The 18,721-nt window shown below is 36.4% G+C and overlaps 3 protein-coding genes and 2 pseudogenes across 3 annotated transcripts; 2 read left to right on the plus strand and 3 right to left on the minus strand.

The window, feature by feature from the left end:
• Positions 1 to 1,417: 1,417 nt before the first annotated feature.
• Positions 1,418 to 3,885, plus strand: LOC125580925 (annotated as a pseudogene).
• Positions 3,319 to 4,834, minus strand: LOC125580926 (probable isoaspartyl peptidase/L-asparaginase 2). The gene is made up of 4 exons (XM_048746213.1): positions 4,517 to 4,834; positions 4,198 to 4,431; positions 4,017 to 4,103; positions 3,319 to 3,893 (listed from the first exon to the last, which is right to left on the minus strand). Exons 1-4 carry the CDS (start codon positions 4,676 to 4,678, stop codon positions 3,399 to 3,401), a joined length of 978 nt encoding a protein of 325 aa, XP_048602170.1. The 5' UTR covers positions 4,679 to 4,834; the 3' UTR covers positions 3,319 to 3,398.
• A 2,576-nt stretch (positions 4,835 to 7,410) lies between these two features.
• LOC106374829 (photosystem I reaction center subunit VI-1, chloroplastic-like) lies at positions 7,411 to 11,460 on the plus strand. The gene is made up of 4 exons (XM_013814769.3): positions 7,411 to 7,518; positions 10,487 to 10,731; positions 10,916 to 11,042; positions 11,133 to 11,460. Exons 2-4 carry the CDS (start codon positions 10,613 to 10,615, stop codon positions 11,310 to 11,312), a joined length of 426 nt encoding a protein of 141 aa, XP_013670223.1. The 5' UTR covers positions 7,411 to 7,518; positions 10,487 to 10,612; the 3' UTR covers positions 11,313 to 11,460.
• LOC125580053 (rop guanine nucleotide exchange factor 13-like) lies at positions 11,457 to 12,222 on the minus strand. The gene is made up of 2 exons (XM_048744014.1): positions 11,947 to 12,222; positions 11,457 to 11,864 (listed from the first exon to the last, which is right to left on the minus strand). Exons 1-2 carry the CDS (start codon positions 12,220 to 12,222, stop codon positions 11,457 to 11,459), a joined length of 684 nt encoding a protein of 227 aa, XP_048599971.1.
• On the minus strand, positions 11,929 to 13,886 carry LOC125580927 (annotated as a pseudogene).
• Positions 13,887 to 18,721: the final 4,835 nt, after the last annotated feature.

Genomic DNA, 18,721 nt, shown 5'->3' on the forward strand with positions numbered 1-18,721 from the left:
TAACCAACAACTAAAAACGAACCAAAGTACCAAACAAGTGGTTTGGATTTGGTAATACAATCTAAACTAAATGATGTGCTATTTTAGAAACCGCAGTATATGAATATGGTTTAATACTTAAACCGAAAAATTGAATAAAGCGATTAATATAAATATAAGAGAATAGTTATATGTCCATTATATAATATAATTGATATATATATATATATATATATATATGTGTGTGTATTATTCATATGATCTTGATATTTAATACGTTAATTTCAATAATTTGCTATTTAAAAAATAATATAGTAATTATATATTTTCTTATTATGATCTTATGAAAATTAAAATAACACTTTTAACTATTTATGTTTCTTAATGGTTAGATAAAACAAAAAAAAAATTCTTTAAAAATTAAAGTACTTAAAATATCTTCATGTTTTAATAAATTTGATTTTAATCATATAAAAATTGACAAAATATTAGAAAAAATACATATAGTTATAGTTTTTGGGTAAAACTGAGTAAACTGAAAATTAACGATATATAAACCAAACTAAATTAGATATGATTTTAATATGGTAAAAACTTTTTATAAACCGAAAACGGACCAAAATCTGGATTGAACAGCGCTGATAACCATATAAGTTACAACTATGATACTCCTTGACTGAAATTTAAAGTAGGGCAACACTTGGAACATTTCATGTCAGAATATAAAAAAGACTGCATTCCATGGCAAAGTGCAATATAAAATTTGTTTTATTGATAAGACAATATATATATTTCAAGTGATATACATTTCATTTATTTAGATACGAAACTGATTTTCTTTTTAATATACGAAATATGCCATATTATTAAGTGTCTCACTCTCGAAACAGAGGCAAATGCTATCTCGGTAGTGGTAAGGTTTAACTATGGGAATGTAACTTTTGAATATGATTCCAAAGATCTTGTTGACGCCTTACAGGAAGAGATAGTTCGGCCTATGAATCTATGATCCATGGATCACATCCAAGATATAAGTCTCATGCTCTCAAAGATAGGAGATCGGTCACAAGGTGGCTTTTCAAGGTAGAGGAGGATGTGAACAGAGTGTCAACAGAATTAGTAAGGAAGCTGTCTCTTTTTAGAGTATTATTCTGTTGTGCCAAATTAGATAAACTCTTTTGTGGATAATGAATGATAAACGTTATGCGTAATGATCTTGGTTATATGAAGTTTGAGATAAACTAGTTTGAGATAAACTCTTTGTGGATAATAAAATGTTACTAGTATGGCAAATCCAAAGTTTTGTAGCTTTGAATAAAAATTGAATTTGGAAAACCACCTTAAAATGTAAACAAAAAATATCCTCGTTCCCTCCAAGATCAATAATCTCTCTCTCTCTCCATTTTGAAAATTCATTTTCCAGAAGAAAAAAAAAAACCGTTTGGTTTCCGGGAAAACTCTGGATCATCGTTCCGGTTAGGATCCAGCGCAATCTATCCGTCAGCTCTGAGGATTCTCTCGCCGATCACGCTCAAATCGTCACACCCCAAAATCGATTGATTAACTTCGCCGCCGCGTCAGAGAAGAGCCCTAGAGAGAGCTCGTTTTCACGAAACTAGAGTTATCTCTCGTCGTCTCCGACTCGCCTCCCTCCGATGACCTCTCGGTATTGTTCCATTTTAACTTCTTTCGATCCAGAAGATGTTAGATCATTCATTATCTATTAAGAACTGAGTTGCTTGATGGATGATTCAGAATCTTATGCTAAAACACTACCTTGATTGCTCTCTAATTGAAGCGGAGAGAGGGAAGGTAACAACACAGATCAGGAAGGCGTTACAGGGAGGAAGCAGAAAGGATGTCGCTGCAGGCAGTCTAAATGCTTAAAGCTGTAAGCTTGTTTCAGCTTCAGTGACTAATTAGTATTGCGTTGTTAATCGAGATGCGAACCTAGTTTTGAAATTGAGTAAGCTTTACAGAGTTTCCTTCAGATTACAACACTTTGAGATATGTTGAACTGATTGGTTATTTAGGTACTGTGACTGCTTTGCGTCAGGAGTGTTATGTAACGACTGTGATTGTGCTGCTTGTCACAACAACACTGACAACTCTTTTGCCAGAGAAGCAGCTGTTTGAATTTACTAGATCGTAATCCAAATGCATTCAATGGAAAGCCTCCCAGCTTCCTAATTAACAAGCAGGTATGTTCTTTGTGAGACTGGAGAAACAAATTACTGTAGCTTTACCCACAAAACAACAAGTGAATAATGATATGTGCTTTGTATTATACTCTAAGGCTGCAACTGATACTAAACTCGGACTGCTTTCGAGAGGCTGCAAATGCAAAAGAACCAAGTGCCTGAAGAAGTACTGCGAATGCTTTCAGGCTAATGCTCTGTGCTCTGACAACTGTAAATGCATCAACTGCGAGAATGTCAGTGCTCTAGGAGCTACTAACAGACACAACGTCGGCTTTAATACTCCTGATAATTTGATTTGTGCTCCTCAGAGTTCCCTACAGGTATACCGGAGGAGAAGAAGATACAGAGAGTTGTTACCTGAGGCAAGTGAACTATACCACCTCTTTCAGAAAGTATGCACTGTTAATACTCATTATCATTTTGTCTGGAATAGCAGTGGAATTCGTGTCCAGCTCCTTTAAGTTCGATGCCTGACAATTACATTCTTGATTCTCTCGAGTCCCCTATGTACAGCTCTCCTAAACTCCCTTACAAGTACGCTTTTAGCATTTTCCTACATGATAATATATCCTTGTTCTTCACCTTATAGTCAAGATATTTAACTGCATTTTTATTGTGACATCAGAAAGAAAAGGTCACGGCTAGGATGTAACACTCCCAAACTTGTTCCAGACTTGGGGGATCTAAGATCGCTTCTCTTAGCAGCATCTGAATCTGCTACAGCCAATGCAGGTATATTAGCTCTACCATTCTGTGTTCCTTTAAAATCTCTCGACAATTAGCAGTCAACATCCCAGTGTTAGAGCTGCAATCAGGTTTACAAGACAAGAACAGGATATGCATAAAGCCTGATGACAAGGAGCTATGGAATGAGAGTGAGAGCGGTATTGTGGAAGAAGAAGATATACAATCCTGTGGAAGATTGATTCAACTGATTGATGCTCAATACAATGACGAGGTGGATCCCCAAACCAAGACAAGAGATATATACATGGAGCAGGAAAGAGCAGTGCTTGAAACTTTCAGAGACTGCCTCCACAAGTACATGAAGGTTGGATTCATGAAAGGTACTAACTACTACCACTTTTAGTTTCTATTTTGTGACAAGCACAGAGACACAGAGTTGAACCGTTGAATGAGAGAGACAAATCAAGAAGTCTTAAACATTAAACTCACAAATCGAAACCACACATTAATAATGGAACTACAAGAGCTATCTCATTCCCACATAGCAACTTCCATGAACCCATCCTCAGTTGCACATCCTCTGAACATCCCATTAGAGTTAAACCCACAAACCACCTCTCCTTTATTCGACACGGCAATGAGTCCAGCGAACCCTTCGTCGAGCCGATGCTTGATGACGTAATCAACCGCTTCTTGTAGCCCAACTCCTTTGTACTCCATAACAGCCGACACGTCACGCGCCAGCGTCGACCTTATGATGGCTTCCCCTTCTCCGGTGCACGACACTCCACAAAGCTCAGACGCATACGTCCCCGCTCCTATCAGCGGCGAGTCTCCTATCCTTCCCATCATCTTGTTCATCAGACCTCCCGTTGATGTCCCGGCGGCGCATCTTCCTTCTCTGTCCACCACCACGCATCCTACTGTCTCCGGCGCGTAAATGCTGATCGGAAGTCCGTTCATCTGGAGTGGACTGTCGTTTACGGCGGCGCCGGCGCATCCTATCAGTGGGACCCGGTAATCAAACTGGAAATAAACAAACAAACAAAAAGTTGTAAGAAAACGAACAAAAGAACACACTGACCACACGATTAAAGTCACGTGCGGTGAATAAATTGACGGTGAAGCTTAAGTCAAATTTTTATATACCAATATGGAGTTAGCTTCTTTGGCCAGCTTGAGCATCCCCACGTTGTCTTCCGTGACGAAGTAATCGTTGTCCACAGTTTCAACTCCCTGACAAAAACCAAATTGATTTCGGTTAACGCGGGAATCTTAAACCGAGCGGTTAAGAATTAAAAAAGGTGGAGGGGTAAAAGAGTAAATATACCTGTTTGCGGGCGAACTCCTCCGCGCCGGAGAAAGCAAGGTAAGAGTGGGGAGATTTGTCCATGACGAGACGAGCGAGAGATATCGGGTTCTTCACGGTGGTGATCCCCGAAACGGCGCCGCATCGTCTCTTCGTACCGTCCATAATGCTCGCTTCCATCTCCACCGTTCCATTCTCCGTCAAAGCAGATCCACGGCCTGAGTTAAACAGAGGATCTGTCTCTAATTCCCTCACCTGTTTAAATCGTTATAACGAAAAAACATAAATCAAATATCGAAAGAGAGGTGAAATAATATTATGATACAAGGGAGATACGTACGACGAGCTCAACGACGTCAATAGCGGAGACATTGGAACGTAAAGCTGCTATACCGAGGTTGAGACAGCGAGTCAAAAGCTGTTTCGCCTGTTCTTGTCTTTCGACGGGAAGGTTAGGGTCGATTCCGGCTCCACCGTGTACTGCGATTGCCCATTTGCCCATTATTCTCTCTTTTCTTTTCTTTGTTGTTTAAACCTCTCTCTGTTGTCACAATGTATCTCACACAGTCTGATTGATTAATCCGAGTTTGATGGGAGAAGGAAAGAGTCGCATTGGGTCCTTTATATAGACCCTTGCGAGGAAAGATGGGTCAGCGTCTGCTCATTGCATTTATCTCAGTTTTATGTTTTTATAGTTAAATAATCTTTTTAATTTCTCCCCTATTTCTTACCTTTTTAACAAACAATTTTTTTTTGTAATTGTTTGCTTCCTTTCTGTCAAACATTATCTTTTTAAATCAAGTAAATAACTACCATTCAGAATACGGTTGGCTCTATTAAAGCATTAATAGTAATTATGATATCTTTGATCGTATTATTATTAACAAAATTGTTTTCGAATATGAAAACTGTAAAAGTTTAGTGATCATTGTTTAGATTTATATATTGATCTTTAAGATTAAATATTACCGGTAGGTTTACTGACATCTGCCAAGATGAAAACGTTATTCAGCTGAAATACTTAATATCGTAGGTAGGTGCAAATTGTATTCCACAACCCAAAAATTTTAAAACCAAAACAAAAGTAGTTCTCGGACTTTGAAAGTCTTGAGTTGATTTCCAAATCAGTTACTTTTATGACATCTATGAAGCGAGCGATAGTGGTTATTATGAATGTTTTATATATGGTCTCGATTTCATTTTTGTCATATTATTATACCATTGCGCCGAACATAGATCAATTTTAAAATGATAAAATCTGTTTTGAAGGAAATAACTAATTAATTCTCACAACTTGAAAGAAATAGATTACAACTCCAACTTGGCACGCAATTTCCCGATTTGTTTGAATATACAACTGTCTTTCTTCCCCCCGTGTTTCCTCTTATATTTGTCGTCTAAACTATGTGCTAATCAACGTCAAACACTCGTAGCTCGATATTATGTGTAAAGTCTATCTTGTCCATTTTTTAGGTCCAACTCGACAGGTTTATCAGAAATTTCTGTTTTTATAATCAATCTAACGTAATCGTATGCATCATAATCTTTCCCATGAGATGTATCGGATCTGTTTTTTATTATCCATCATATACATGCATTGAAACATTTCATTTTCTACGTCATACACTGAAACGTTTTTATGTCCTCGTGTAACAAGCCTCCTTTTGAAACATAAATATTTACAATAATGTTCTAGGTCAGCATGATGTCACTATATATATTTGATAACCCTTGTGGTTTACTACAAATGAATGATATAGGAAAATTAATATATTTTGTTAAATATAAAAATAATAAATTATTGAACAGAAATATCTTTAATTTACAAAATTTATTAAAATCTTTTGCAGTTCATATGTAGCAATAAAATATATGTTACAGTTGTTCACATGATAGTTTATTATTTCTCAGAAGAATAAAATATCATGTTTATTAAATATAGATTTATATGTACACTTTTTGAAACTATATGTACACATCTTCTGTCCATCTTTATTTTGGTCCACAATTTCAGGATTGCACGATCATAATAAACCAATTATCAATTCTACCCTTTAACAAAAAAAAAATAATAAACCAATTATGAATTATATTCTGAGACTTAGCAAACCCTTTTTAAAAAAAACAAATTATATTTTGAAACTTTCATTTTAGAAATATCAGATGAAAGTTAGTACTATGAATATATATGTTAGTTTTACATTCGATTTCATAAATCAATTTTAAATATACTTATAAAACCAAAAGTACTTTTATTAAAATTAGTATTGAACATCATCATTTGGCTAGCGGTGCAGTTGGAGAGTACTCGTCACATCTCTCAGTCTCTCTCTCCACAGAACCACAGGGTTGGATTCTCCGTGATTTTCTATTTCACGTTCGAAAACGACAGAGCGTAGTGACATTTAGCTGTGGATTCAAATAGATTCCGTCACGTGACAAACTCCAACAAGAAGACGTCTCTTCTCTTCCCTCTTTGTATGGCTCTCCCATGTTTGAGGGGTCAATTTGGATCCCCACTATCATGGAATCTTGCCCTCTCATTCATGTTTTTGGGGACCCCACCTCTCGTCGTCTTTTTAACTGCAAAATAAATAATAAATACTCTGAAAAGATATGGTTTAAAAAAAAATTCATGAAAATATCAAAAAAAATTAAAGAAAACTGAATGATTTTGTGAGAGAAAATATTTGGCGAAGTGCATCAGTTGACAAAAAAAAAAACGAGCCAAATGCATCAATAGCTTTTTTTTTTTGAGAAACATCAATAGCTTTTTAAGTTGTCTTTTAGTGGGAGTTGATTTGTGTTCTATATGTACTGTAATCGAAAGAACTATTAAGGAAACTGTATCCCTTAGTTAGAGTTGTTACTTTCATATAAAATAAATAGCTCTTTACCACAACTAGTATATTATCATAAAATATAGGAAACAAAATGTATTTTGCCGTCTACTAAACCACTGATGGAAGCCAAGTTTGACACAAGGTTATTTAATTATTTTTTTGTGTCTAAAGTGAGCTATTTATAATATTTTCTCGAGATTTTAGTTATTGGGGGAAAAAGTATATAACACCCAAGCCTGATAACACCTATAGAGGCGGCGGTTAATAGAACTTGCGATCGGCTGGGTTTTTCGTAATTTAAAACGCATTTGAGCATTTTCTTTTTTCCGAGATAATTATAAAAGAAGGGATCGAAAACAAAACCTCTTAACGGACAAATTTCTAAAGTCGCTTCCAACATGTGACAACTGAAACACCAAAACTAGAAGTCATGTTAGAACCATAGAAGATAGGCTTATCCGACTAGATTACACGTGGTATTTCCTAATTGGCGTAAGCAAATCACTACAAGAAAACATCGGTATTCTGACGGACATTCCGACGGAAAATGAAATCCTCGGAATTTTCCGAGGAATTTCCGAGGAAATTCCGAGGAAACCCAAGAGGAAACCCAAATTTGGGTTTCCTCGGAATTTCCTCGGAATATACCGACGGAATTCCGAGGAAACATCAATCCGTCGGAATATTCCGAGGAAATTCCGACGAACTAGTGATCGATCGATGCGTTTTTGGACATATACCCATCGATCGATCACATTGTTACGCTTTGGTCCATCATAGTGATCGATCGATGCGTTTTTGGACATAAATACATCGATCGATCCGTTTATAAAAAAACATTCGAGATTTTGAAACCCCAAACACTAGTTCCTCAGAATTTCCTCGGAATATTCCGAGGAAATTCCGAGGAACACTTGATATCCCTGATCGATCGATGGGATAATCTCATCGATCGATCACATTGTTACGCTTTGGTCCATCATAGTGATCGATCGATGCGTTTTTGGACATAAATACATCGATCGATCCGTTTATAAAAAAACATTCGAGATTTTGAAACCCCAAACACTAGTTCCTCAGAATTTCCTCGGAATATTCCGAGGAAATTCCGAGGAACACTTGATATCCCTGATCGATCGATGGGATAATCTCATCGATCGATCACATTGTTACGCTTTGGTCCATCATAGTGATCGATCGATGCGTTTTTGGACATAAATACATCGATCGATCCGTTTATAAAAAAACATTCGAGATTTTGAAACCCCAAACACTAGTTCCTCAGAATTTCCTCGGAATATTCCGAGGAAATTCCGAGGAACACTTGATATCCTTGATCGATCGATGGGATAATCTCATCGATCGATCACATTGTTACGCTTTGGTCCATCTTAGTGATCGATCGATGCGTTTTTGGACATAAATACATCGATCGATCCGTTTATAAAAAAACATTCGAGATTTTGAAACCCCAAACACTAGTTCCTCAGAATTTCCTCGGAATATTCCGAGGAAATTCTGAGGAAGAAAAGGGTTTCCTCGGAATTTCCTCGGAATATTCCGAGGAAATTCCGAGGAAATAGGGTTTTTAAACCGAAAACAACGTTTTGTGGTTTGAATAACACCTATATAACCCTTATTAAGTGTCTTACGTTCATTATGAAGTCAAAAATTTGTTCATTACCCTATAATAAACACTTTTCCGATTGTATGAACGAAATCCCACAACATAAGGAAACACTTATACACTTTAATGAACGGTAAAGGGAATACTTACAATTCGTTTTGAAATTTGTTATTTCATGGTTTATGCTCATCTATACAAAGAATCTTCAATGGTATGCATTACAATTGTATAAGAAATGAAATACGGCAAAAAAAAATTGATGTTTTGAAACCCCAAACACTAGTTCCTCGGTATTTCCTCGGAATATTCCGAGGAAATTCCGAGGAACAATATAAATTAATAGAAATACATGCACATGATATTCTTTTTCCTCGAATTAATGAAAATATTCCGAGGAAATTCCGACAGATATTTAAGTGGCCGTCGGAATTTCCTCGGAATATTTTCATTTAACCGGGCAAACAAGCCGCCAAATATTTCGCGAAAATTGAAATTGAAAATACTGAGGGAATTCCGACGGAAAATATCCGTCAGACCCAAGGTTTTATAAACTCGAACCGCATCTTCTTCCCCATTTCTCTCTTCTTCCCCATTTCTCTCTTCTTCCTCTCCGGCGATCTCTCTCTCCTTCCGGCGTTCTCCACCTTCTCTCGCGACGATCTCTCCGGCGAATCCTTTCCATTCCTTTACAAATCATGTAAGGACCTTATCCCACTCTCTTAGGTCCTATTTGTTAGGTTTTTAAGTAGATTTGATGATTTTAGAAGTTTTTGATAGATTTTTGTTAGGGTGATTGGGTAGGATTGTGATTTGTTGTGTAATAGGTTTAGAATTGTGATTTGGTTGTGTTGAATTGATTTAGAATTTTTTTTATAAATTGTTTATTATTTTTGTATTTACAAAACGTTTATATAAATTCCATTTTACAAAACGTTTTTGTATATAAATTCGATTTTTGGATTTATAAAAGATGATTTCATATTTATAAAAATATTTATATTTATTAAAACTAATTTTGTATTTATAAAACATTTTTTTGATTTATAAACACTATTTTTTTATTTTTATATTATAAAAACTATTTTTAAATATACAAAACGATCTTTGTATATAAATTCGTTTTTTGGATTTATAAAAGATGATTTCATATTTTAAAATTAATTTTGTATTTATAAAACATTTTTTGATTTATAAACACTATTTTATTATTTTTTGTATTTATAAATACTATTTTGTATTTATAAAAAGATGATTTCATATCTATAAAAATATTTATATTTATTAAAACTAATTTTGTATTTATAAAACATTTTTTTATTTATAAACACTATTTTATTATTTTTTGTATTTATAAAAACTATTTTGTATTTATAAAAAGATGATTTCATATTTATAAAAATATTTATATTTATTAAAACTAATTTTGTATTTATAAAACATTTTTTATTTATAAAAAATTTTATTATTTTTTGTATTTTAAATATGTTTTCTATTTCAATTTTAATTTTATATTTTTGAATTTCAATTTAAAAAAATAAATTTATAATTTTTTTTTTGAATTTTGGAAATATTCCGAGGAAGTGTATCCCTCGGAATATTCCGACGACATATTCCTCGGAATATTCCGAGGAATTTCCGACGAAAAAAGTCCTCGGAATATTCCGAGGAAATTCATTTCCTCGGAATTCCGTCGGAAATTTCCGAGGGATTTCCGAGGAAAGATGAATTTCCGAGGAGTTATTTCCGAGGACTTTTTTCGTCGGTATGTCGTCGGAATAGCGTTATTCCGACGATATACCGACGATTTTTTCCCTCAGTATGCCGCTGTTTTCTTGTAGTGAATCTTCAAGAGAAGATTGCAGTTTGCCTCGTGTCAGAAGTCCACTCATTCTGACGAGTCTCTGACCAAAGGCTATCTTACACACCTATTGTTACCCCCACAAAAAAGTAGCACTGAACGAAACTCATGGCATATCTTGCAACCGTCGCCGCCGTGAAACCATCTGCCGCCCTCGGCAGCTCACTAGCTGGAGCCAAGCTCCCCTTCAAGCCTTCCAGCCTAAGCATCAAACCCAAATCCGTCAGGAAATCAAAGCTCTTTATTTATCTATTAATTTAGGTTAATATGCTACTTAAACTACACTAACAATTTGAAGTAGATACTCGTGATGAAAATGATATATATATATATATATATATATATATAATAATAATGGTAGTTTCCTCTCTTGTAATCAATTAGCTTGAGGTTGTTCTTCATCATTACTAGGTCTGGTGCCGTGGTGGCCAAGTATGGAGACAAGAGTGTCGAATTCGACTTGGAAGATTTGGGAAACACAACTGGTCAATGGGATCTATACGGCTCTGATGCTCCTTCTCTTTACAACCCTCTTCAGGTTTATCCATCTCAAAAACTTGACATAAATTTTTATACTTCAAACAATATTATTGTGAAAGATATACTCTTCTTCTTTGCTTACTTGTAGAGCAAGTTTTTTGAGACATTCGCTGCACCATTCACAAAGAGAGGATTGCTCCTCAAGTTCTTGATTCTTGGAGGAGGATCTTTGCTTACTTATGTCAGCGCTTCATCCACTGGCGATGTTCTTCCCATCAAGAGAGGTCCTCAGGAGAAGCCTAAGCTCGGTCCTCGCGGCAAACTCTGATTTAAATTCATGCAATGTTTGTTACCTTCCCATAAACATTTCTCAATGCTTGTAACTCTTTAAATTATTGTATGTATATTCTGTTTCTCTGTTACATTTGAACCGTTTTTCTTTCCCTAGCTTTACAAAAGAAATATTATTTTCTCAAGAGTATCTCCATGCCTTAGGGCTTTTTGTTGTTCCAAGAGATTCAAGATAAGAACTAGTCTTCTTGTTGATCATGCTTGACACTCTGGTCAACAGTTTCTTGCGTGGTGTTTCGTTCTTTTCTTTCTTCGGTTGCTCATGGTCTTCCATGTTCCATTGCATTACCTGTGACAGTGAAATTGTAGATTTGCTCTTTTTAGGTCTCTCCTCCAAAAGACAAAAGTCCTTTTCTTCTTCCTTCTTAGGACTCTCTGCTTCCTTCACTATATCTCGCTTACAAACCGCAACTTCAGATTCCTGTGTTAGCTGATCAGCTTCAAGAACATCTTCTATTCTTGACAGTACCGTGTGCGCCAAGCTTTCAAGAACTCTTGAATAACTCTCCAATATAGCTAACCCTATATCCTGCAATTTAACATATTTTAAGATAGAACACAAGCAAGTAAATAATGTTTAATTTTATATAGTTTTTTTTGTGATTGATTACTTTGTTGAATTGTATCTTGCTGATGTCAAGTGTGGATTGAGATATCCCTGGGAAAACTTGTTTGAGAAGAAACAAGATGGTTGCTGCTCTTTCTTCTAGTAGCTGTCTCTTCTCCATACTCAGATTGGTACTAAATGGAGACGATGACTTGTTGTCTTTCTGCACTATCTTTCTCTTCCATATCACAACCGAAGCTTCGATTTTGTTCTTTAGTTCGAGTATCTTGTGCTCTGATGATAAATCCATTTCAAGAAGGAACTGCTCTGCATCAAACATGTCTAGTGTTAACATTCTGTAGATTGTGTCTCCAAGACTAACTCTCCCTTTCTGTAAAGACAACAACAACAAGAATACACTGATAAGAATAAATAATCAAAAGGGAGAGCTAGTCTTGGAGAAAAGCGTTTAGGGTTTTATACCTTAGGAAGCGAGTCGATGTAGCTCTCAGGGATCTCCATTTGAGACAAGACTTCAGCGTTTATGGCCATTGCCGATTCAAGAACTTGGCTCACACACTCTTTCTGACTCAGTAGAAACGTTTTGGACGTTTCAGATAAGCCTGTTGGTGGAACTTTCACCGTTGGAAGCCACCATTTATCATCATTCCTGGTCGAGTTACTTGTTAAAGATTCAGGAGAATCAGTTGTGATGTAATAAAACTCATCCTGATCCTTGAAACTATCAAGACAACCCTGCAGAGTTTGTGAAATTTTACAACCTTAGATGTTGTTGATGCAAATTCAAGAAGCAAAGTTTAAGTATATGTGTTTGACTTACAGTAAGCATCACATCGAGTTTCTTAAGAGCAGGGATGTTGGAGACAAGATCTCTTCTCTGTCTCGTAGTCATCACCTCTATTGAAGAACCATCTTTGTTTGTTTGTTGTGTTGGAGAGAACTCAACTATATGATCAGTAACAGAGAGAAGCCATCCGATTTCTCTTCTCCACCGTTCTTTTCTATCTTCAGAGATTGGCTCTAAACGCCGTTGCTCACCCAACGCAGAAGCTGAAAGATTTGTGATTGCGTTTGATAATGCCAGTGCTGATGACACACCTTCGCCTCCTCCTGACATGTCTTCTCCTAGAAGAAGTTTCGCAAACCTTTCTTTCATCTGTTCCTTTTCTGTAACAAATGTATATAATGAAGCACATGAGTTTTCTCTAATAAGATCTGTCATCAAAACCTAACGTAACACTCAAGAAACCTCAAGATTACTCTCTCATTATACCCCTAGCTTTCGACACACGAGACATTAACATATAATGCAATAACTTCAATACAGTCTTAGCCTGAAACCGAATAATAACCCTCAAGATGCCTCATTAATCTAAAACAAAATATTATCTAATGAATCTATCATCACAAACCTAACGTACTACACAAGAAACCTCAAAGATAACGCTATCATAATGGTTATAAACATGAATACAAATATTATCTTCCTTGCCTGCTTCTTCTTGTAATTCTTCATCAGTTGCTTCAGACATCTGAGTGGTCTTTTCCTTAACCAGAGGCTGTAACAGTGGCAGGACGCTCAAGGCTGCAGTTTTCTTGAAAACAGTTTCATCATCAATGTCTGGATCTTCAAGTCTCAAGGCATAATCAGAGTTCCATTTCTTGATTTGCCGTGAAGATGAGTTTTGATCCTTCATGCTCTCGATATCGAACATCCTGAACTTATTGCTTTCTTCTTCTTCTTCCTCACCAGCTCTCACCCTTTCCACGATTTTCTTAAATCTAAGGAGAGGTTCTCTGTTTTTCAATCTCTCTGTTTTTTCTTCTTGTAACAAAGACGAGTTTTTAGGCGGGTGAGACATCAAGAACAAAACAGAAAGAGTTGTTTGATGTTGTTGTAAGAGAACAAACTCTTAAAACCGTGTGGTAAGAGAAATAATATACGCAAGTGCATGGCAAATCCAGAATAGCATTTTGAGTCTTTGACTTCTGTTTGATGCTGCATTTTCTCTGTTTTTTACCTCATTGAATTATCAACTAACTAACCGATTTGTTGTCTGAAAATTCCATGGATAGATGTACCATTACAGTTATATAAACAAATTTAGGATTGAAGTTTATATTCAAGAAGAAACTAACAAATTTCCTACCAAAAAGAAGTTTATATTTTAAGATGCTGTGTTTTACATCTGGAAAGACAGAAAGCTTTACTTTACTATTTACAAGCTGTAATCACAAATGTTTATTTATAATCACTCTAACACACGTACATTCTAGTTAGGTGTATAAATAAAGATTTGATGATGTACACACATATATATATATATACTAATAACGTCCATAAATGTTTGTGTTCGTCCATGTTTCTAACGTTATCTATGTGTACGTCGTTTACAATATCCACATGTACACCAGTTACAGAGGAAACACTAATATCTTTTATGCATACCGTTTAATAATATCCAGCTCTTCTCATACACAAACAACCACTCACCGACTACAATATCCACTTGTACAAAATCACATGTACATCTTTTCATTTATCACTAACCACCAATATCTTTTCAAAACTATACTTAAACAGAATGCTGGTATCCATATGTACACCAGTAGACATTATAATTGTCATGGACTGTTTTATTTCTGTATCTCATTTAACTAAAAATTTTCTTTACAAACACATAAGACATGATGATCTAACAAAAGAAATTTTCACACGACATTCGAAGACGTTAACACAAGTTTGACTAGAAGTGTCATGTGAATTTTTATTTTGTCGTTACCTAACTCCAGTGAGGTAAATAATCTACCCATTACTAATGTTTGGAGTTTTCAAGGCTCCTGAAACAAATGTTATAGTATAAATGATTGTCGAACCAGTTCTGAGGGATATCAAAGCACCGAAAATGCAAGTACTCAATTAATCTAAGTGCAACCAATGATTTAGATGAGTTTTAGACTACTACTAATACTAAAAAGCAATTACATAATGATATTTTCTTGACTAAGGGAAAAGAGAACTCATGGGCATAGGGATTAGACCTTGGGTGATCAAGTTTCGAACTAAGGATGGCAACGATCAATCAAACTATCAACCTTAAGCTTAGACACAATCTTAAACAAACTCTATGTCTAGATGAATGTTCATTTACTAACATATTTCAAACATCAAATGTCTTTGGTTGAATAATATGAAAGCAATCATTACTAACAAGTCTATTGGCTATCTTAACACCTTTAACAATAAATGTCTTTGGTAAAGTATGTTAAAAGCTTAGGAGAGTTGTCTCAGGCATTTCATCAAACACCTTGTGGGTGGGAAATGCCTAAAGATCAACTTTTGAGAGGCCAACTCAGAAGATGCATTATAAATACTCTACTTGCAAGGAATAAGAAGGATCTACACTATAACATCCTAGATCTAGCCTAATCACCCTTAATCTCCCTAACCCATGAATTCAAGAGTGGATTACTCACTACTCTTCATGATTTCTCTTAAACCCATACTGGATTTCAGATTAATCATGTAGAGAAATACATATAATAGATTAGAGATCAACAGAATAACATATGATCCAATGAATCCAAGAGATAAACTTTTCCAAGAGGTTTTTGATTGTTTTTCTCCAAAATCCAAAGATAATCTGTCTGGTGGCTACCAAAGGTACTTAAAACATAGGTTTTAAAAAGTAAAAACGTGCATAATGAAATGACCAAAAGGCTCTTGAGAAAACATGAATTCGGCCAAACAAATAGACGCGGATCGACCTCAGTGGGTCGCTTTGAGAGGTCGCTCCGGCTCCATTGTGTTGTCGTCACGCGATAGAAATGCGAGCGACCTCGGGGTGTCACTCTTCCCAAGTCGCTCTGAGCTTCGGGAGCGACCTGGAGTGGTCGCTCTGATAGGTCGCTCCGGGTCAGTTTTTGGCTTCCACCGGGATGAAATGGCGAGCGACTTTTCGGGGTCACTCCAGCGAGGTCGCTCTGAGAGGTAGTTTGGAGCGACCTCATGGCGTCGCTCCGTGATGTCGCTCCCATGCTCTGCTCGTCCAATGATCACCTAGATCACCTCTTTTGAGCTCCAAATGCACCCAAATGTCTCTAGGAACTCCATGTGGTACTCCAATACCTAATAGAGGCATATGTATGCAAAATGCAACCTAGACATGGCTAAATCCTAATCTATATGATGAAAATGCACATGAATAAATGGATAAAACAATGTAAATATGCAAGATATCAACTCCCCCAAACTTATTCTTTTACTTGTCCTCAAGTGAACTTTCTAGAACTCATAGGGAGAGAAGTTTGAAGGTGGGAGCTCATAGCCAAAAGAAACACACAAAGCACTCAAATCAACATCTAAATTCAGCATTAGTACACTTTCTCTTATTATACTCTAGCTTCTCTAGGCCTATCTTAACTCTTTTCATCCCTACACTCATCATCATGCATTCACACATGCAAATCAACTAACTCTCAAGTTCATTAAGCATAACATCAAGTGAATTCTTGTAAATGGTCAATTGGTCCAAATCATTTGGGTAAGGGGAGGCTTTTTAATCAAGTGAGTCAAGGGATTCAAGATATATGATATTTAAGGTGGTATACTCTCAAGACAAGTAGCCTTGACATTGCACATAATATATCTAAGAAAGGGATCAACTCATGCATACAATGCTCAATCTCCATTGTTCTACCATTTTCCCAAACATATATGATACACATTCATTTTTCCATTCCAAACCCAACTCACATCTCTCACCCAAGAACTTCAAAAGCATTTCCCAACATAAAACTCTTTTTTTTTTACAAGAGATTTCTTACACTTTTTGAACACCTCTTAGCTCATACTAATTTTGCTAGCCCCCTTTCTTTATTCTTTCTCTTCTTTTTTTTTTTATGTTTGGGGGCCAAGACTTTTCACAAATTGAGCTAGAAGTTTCTCTACTTATCCCATAAAGACTAGTCAATTAAGCACAAGAGTTCACTATTTTCCTTCAACTTTCTCATACTCCCAAATCAAACTTTACAACACTCACCCCCACCCTATGGCTAGACAATAATGTGCCTAATCTAGCAAGAATGAAGATCAAGCATTGTCGTTCCCGATACTCTCAACATTATGTGCATGTAAGAATTTCCGAAAAAGGCCTCACTCATCAATCAATGAAGGCTTAAAAGGAGGAAAGAATTTTGGGGAGAGGTCTACCACTAGAGGTTGTCAAAAAGATTGGCATAAAGGATGTGACAACTCAAGTGTGTATATCCATGATTCAGTACACAAGGGACCATGAGCAAGATGCATTAAGTTCGTTCAGTTCAAATAAGGTTGTAGTTGGCTTCAAAGACTGAGTTTCAGCAATCAACAAGTTTCAGGAAGAGTTTTCAAGGCTCGAAGCATACAAGTATTTTTGAGAGGTGCATAAGCTACTCAGGTGCAAAGTAGTGTTCTTTACAAGGCATTTAAAATCATTGCTCCCAATGCAAGTGAATGCAACCTATATGCTCTAGACTCTCCTAGAAATGCAAATGATGCAAACCAAATGATTTTTTTTTATATGCAAATAGGTATGCAATGCATGACTCAATGAAACAATATCAAAGAAAACATGATCAAATACTTGGTACCTCCCCCAGACTTAGTTCACACAGTCTCTGTGTTGTCAAGTGTAGGAGAGATACTCAAAGATGAAGCTAAAATACAGAAAGGAAATGGTATATACAATGGAATGGTGGTGGAGTGGTACCTCAAGTAGAAAGTGGAGAAGGAGGATCCTTCCCACCTTCAAGAGTGATGGTGAGGACCTGAGAGAGAAGCTCTTGAAGCTTGATTGGATCATCTTGGAGCTGATGAGTCCTTGTGGCCTTCTTGTCATGAGCAGCCTTTGTGGCTCTACTCACCTCCTCCTTTTTAGCACTTTCCAAGTGCTCATCACACATCTCTTTAGAGGATTCTCCATCAAGACTTTCTTTCTCACTAACAACCACTGCATCCTTGATCTTCTCAATGGAGGGGTCTCCACAAGTGATAGTTCCACAATACTCAACATCCAGTGGAGACTGAATTGGGTAAGAGACAGCTTTATTCACATTGAGGAGTGTGACCTTCTTGTTAGTAAAATCGATGCAAGCCCCCACAGTAGTAAGGAATGGTGTGCCCAAGATCAATGGAACTCTCTTCTTAGTTGCCATCTTCAAGACAGTGAGGTCTATAGGGATGGTGCAAGATCCAATCTTCAAAGAGAAATCCTTGATGAGACCAATATGGGTAGTAGAAGAAGAATCCCTATACGTGAGAGAGGAAGTATCTGGCTCCATGTGTTCAATCTCAAGACTCTTCACCATCTCCATTGAGATCACATTCACACTTGCACCAGAATCAACAAGAGCATCATCAAAGGTGAGCTTACCAAGGGAGCAAGACAAGGTGAACTTCCCTTGGGATTCTAGTTTAGGGAGAGACTTTGGTGTGATGGCTGGATCAAGTTTCAAAGTTGAAATGTTGAGAAGCTCTGCTACTTTTGCTTGGTGGTCTACAATGTCTTTGATGAGCATCATTTGGACATGAGCCTCACGCATACCCGAGATCTCTGGAAGCTTAACTCCAATATCACTTAGGTCTTTTCTGAACTTGGAAATCACCTTCTTTTAAGCTTTGGTGAGGACTCTTTGTGGAAATGGGAGCTTGTCATAGGGTGACTGCTCAATCAGATGCTCAACCTGTTCAATCTCAGTTCCAAACACCAATCTTTCAATTTCATCTACCTCTTTCTTGTGGTTACTCAATTCAATCCCTGAAGAAGTGGTAGAGAGGA

Source organism: Brassica napus, chromosome C1 (genome assembly GCF_020379485.1).
Source record: "Brassica napus cultivar Da-Ae chromosome C1, Da-Ae, whole genome shotgun sequence".
Classification (NCBI taxonomy): Eukaryota; Viridiplantae; Streptophyta; class Magnoliopsida; order Brassicales; family Brassicaceae; genus Brassica; species Brassica napus.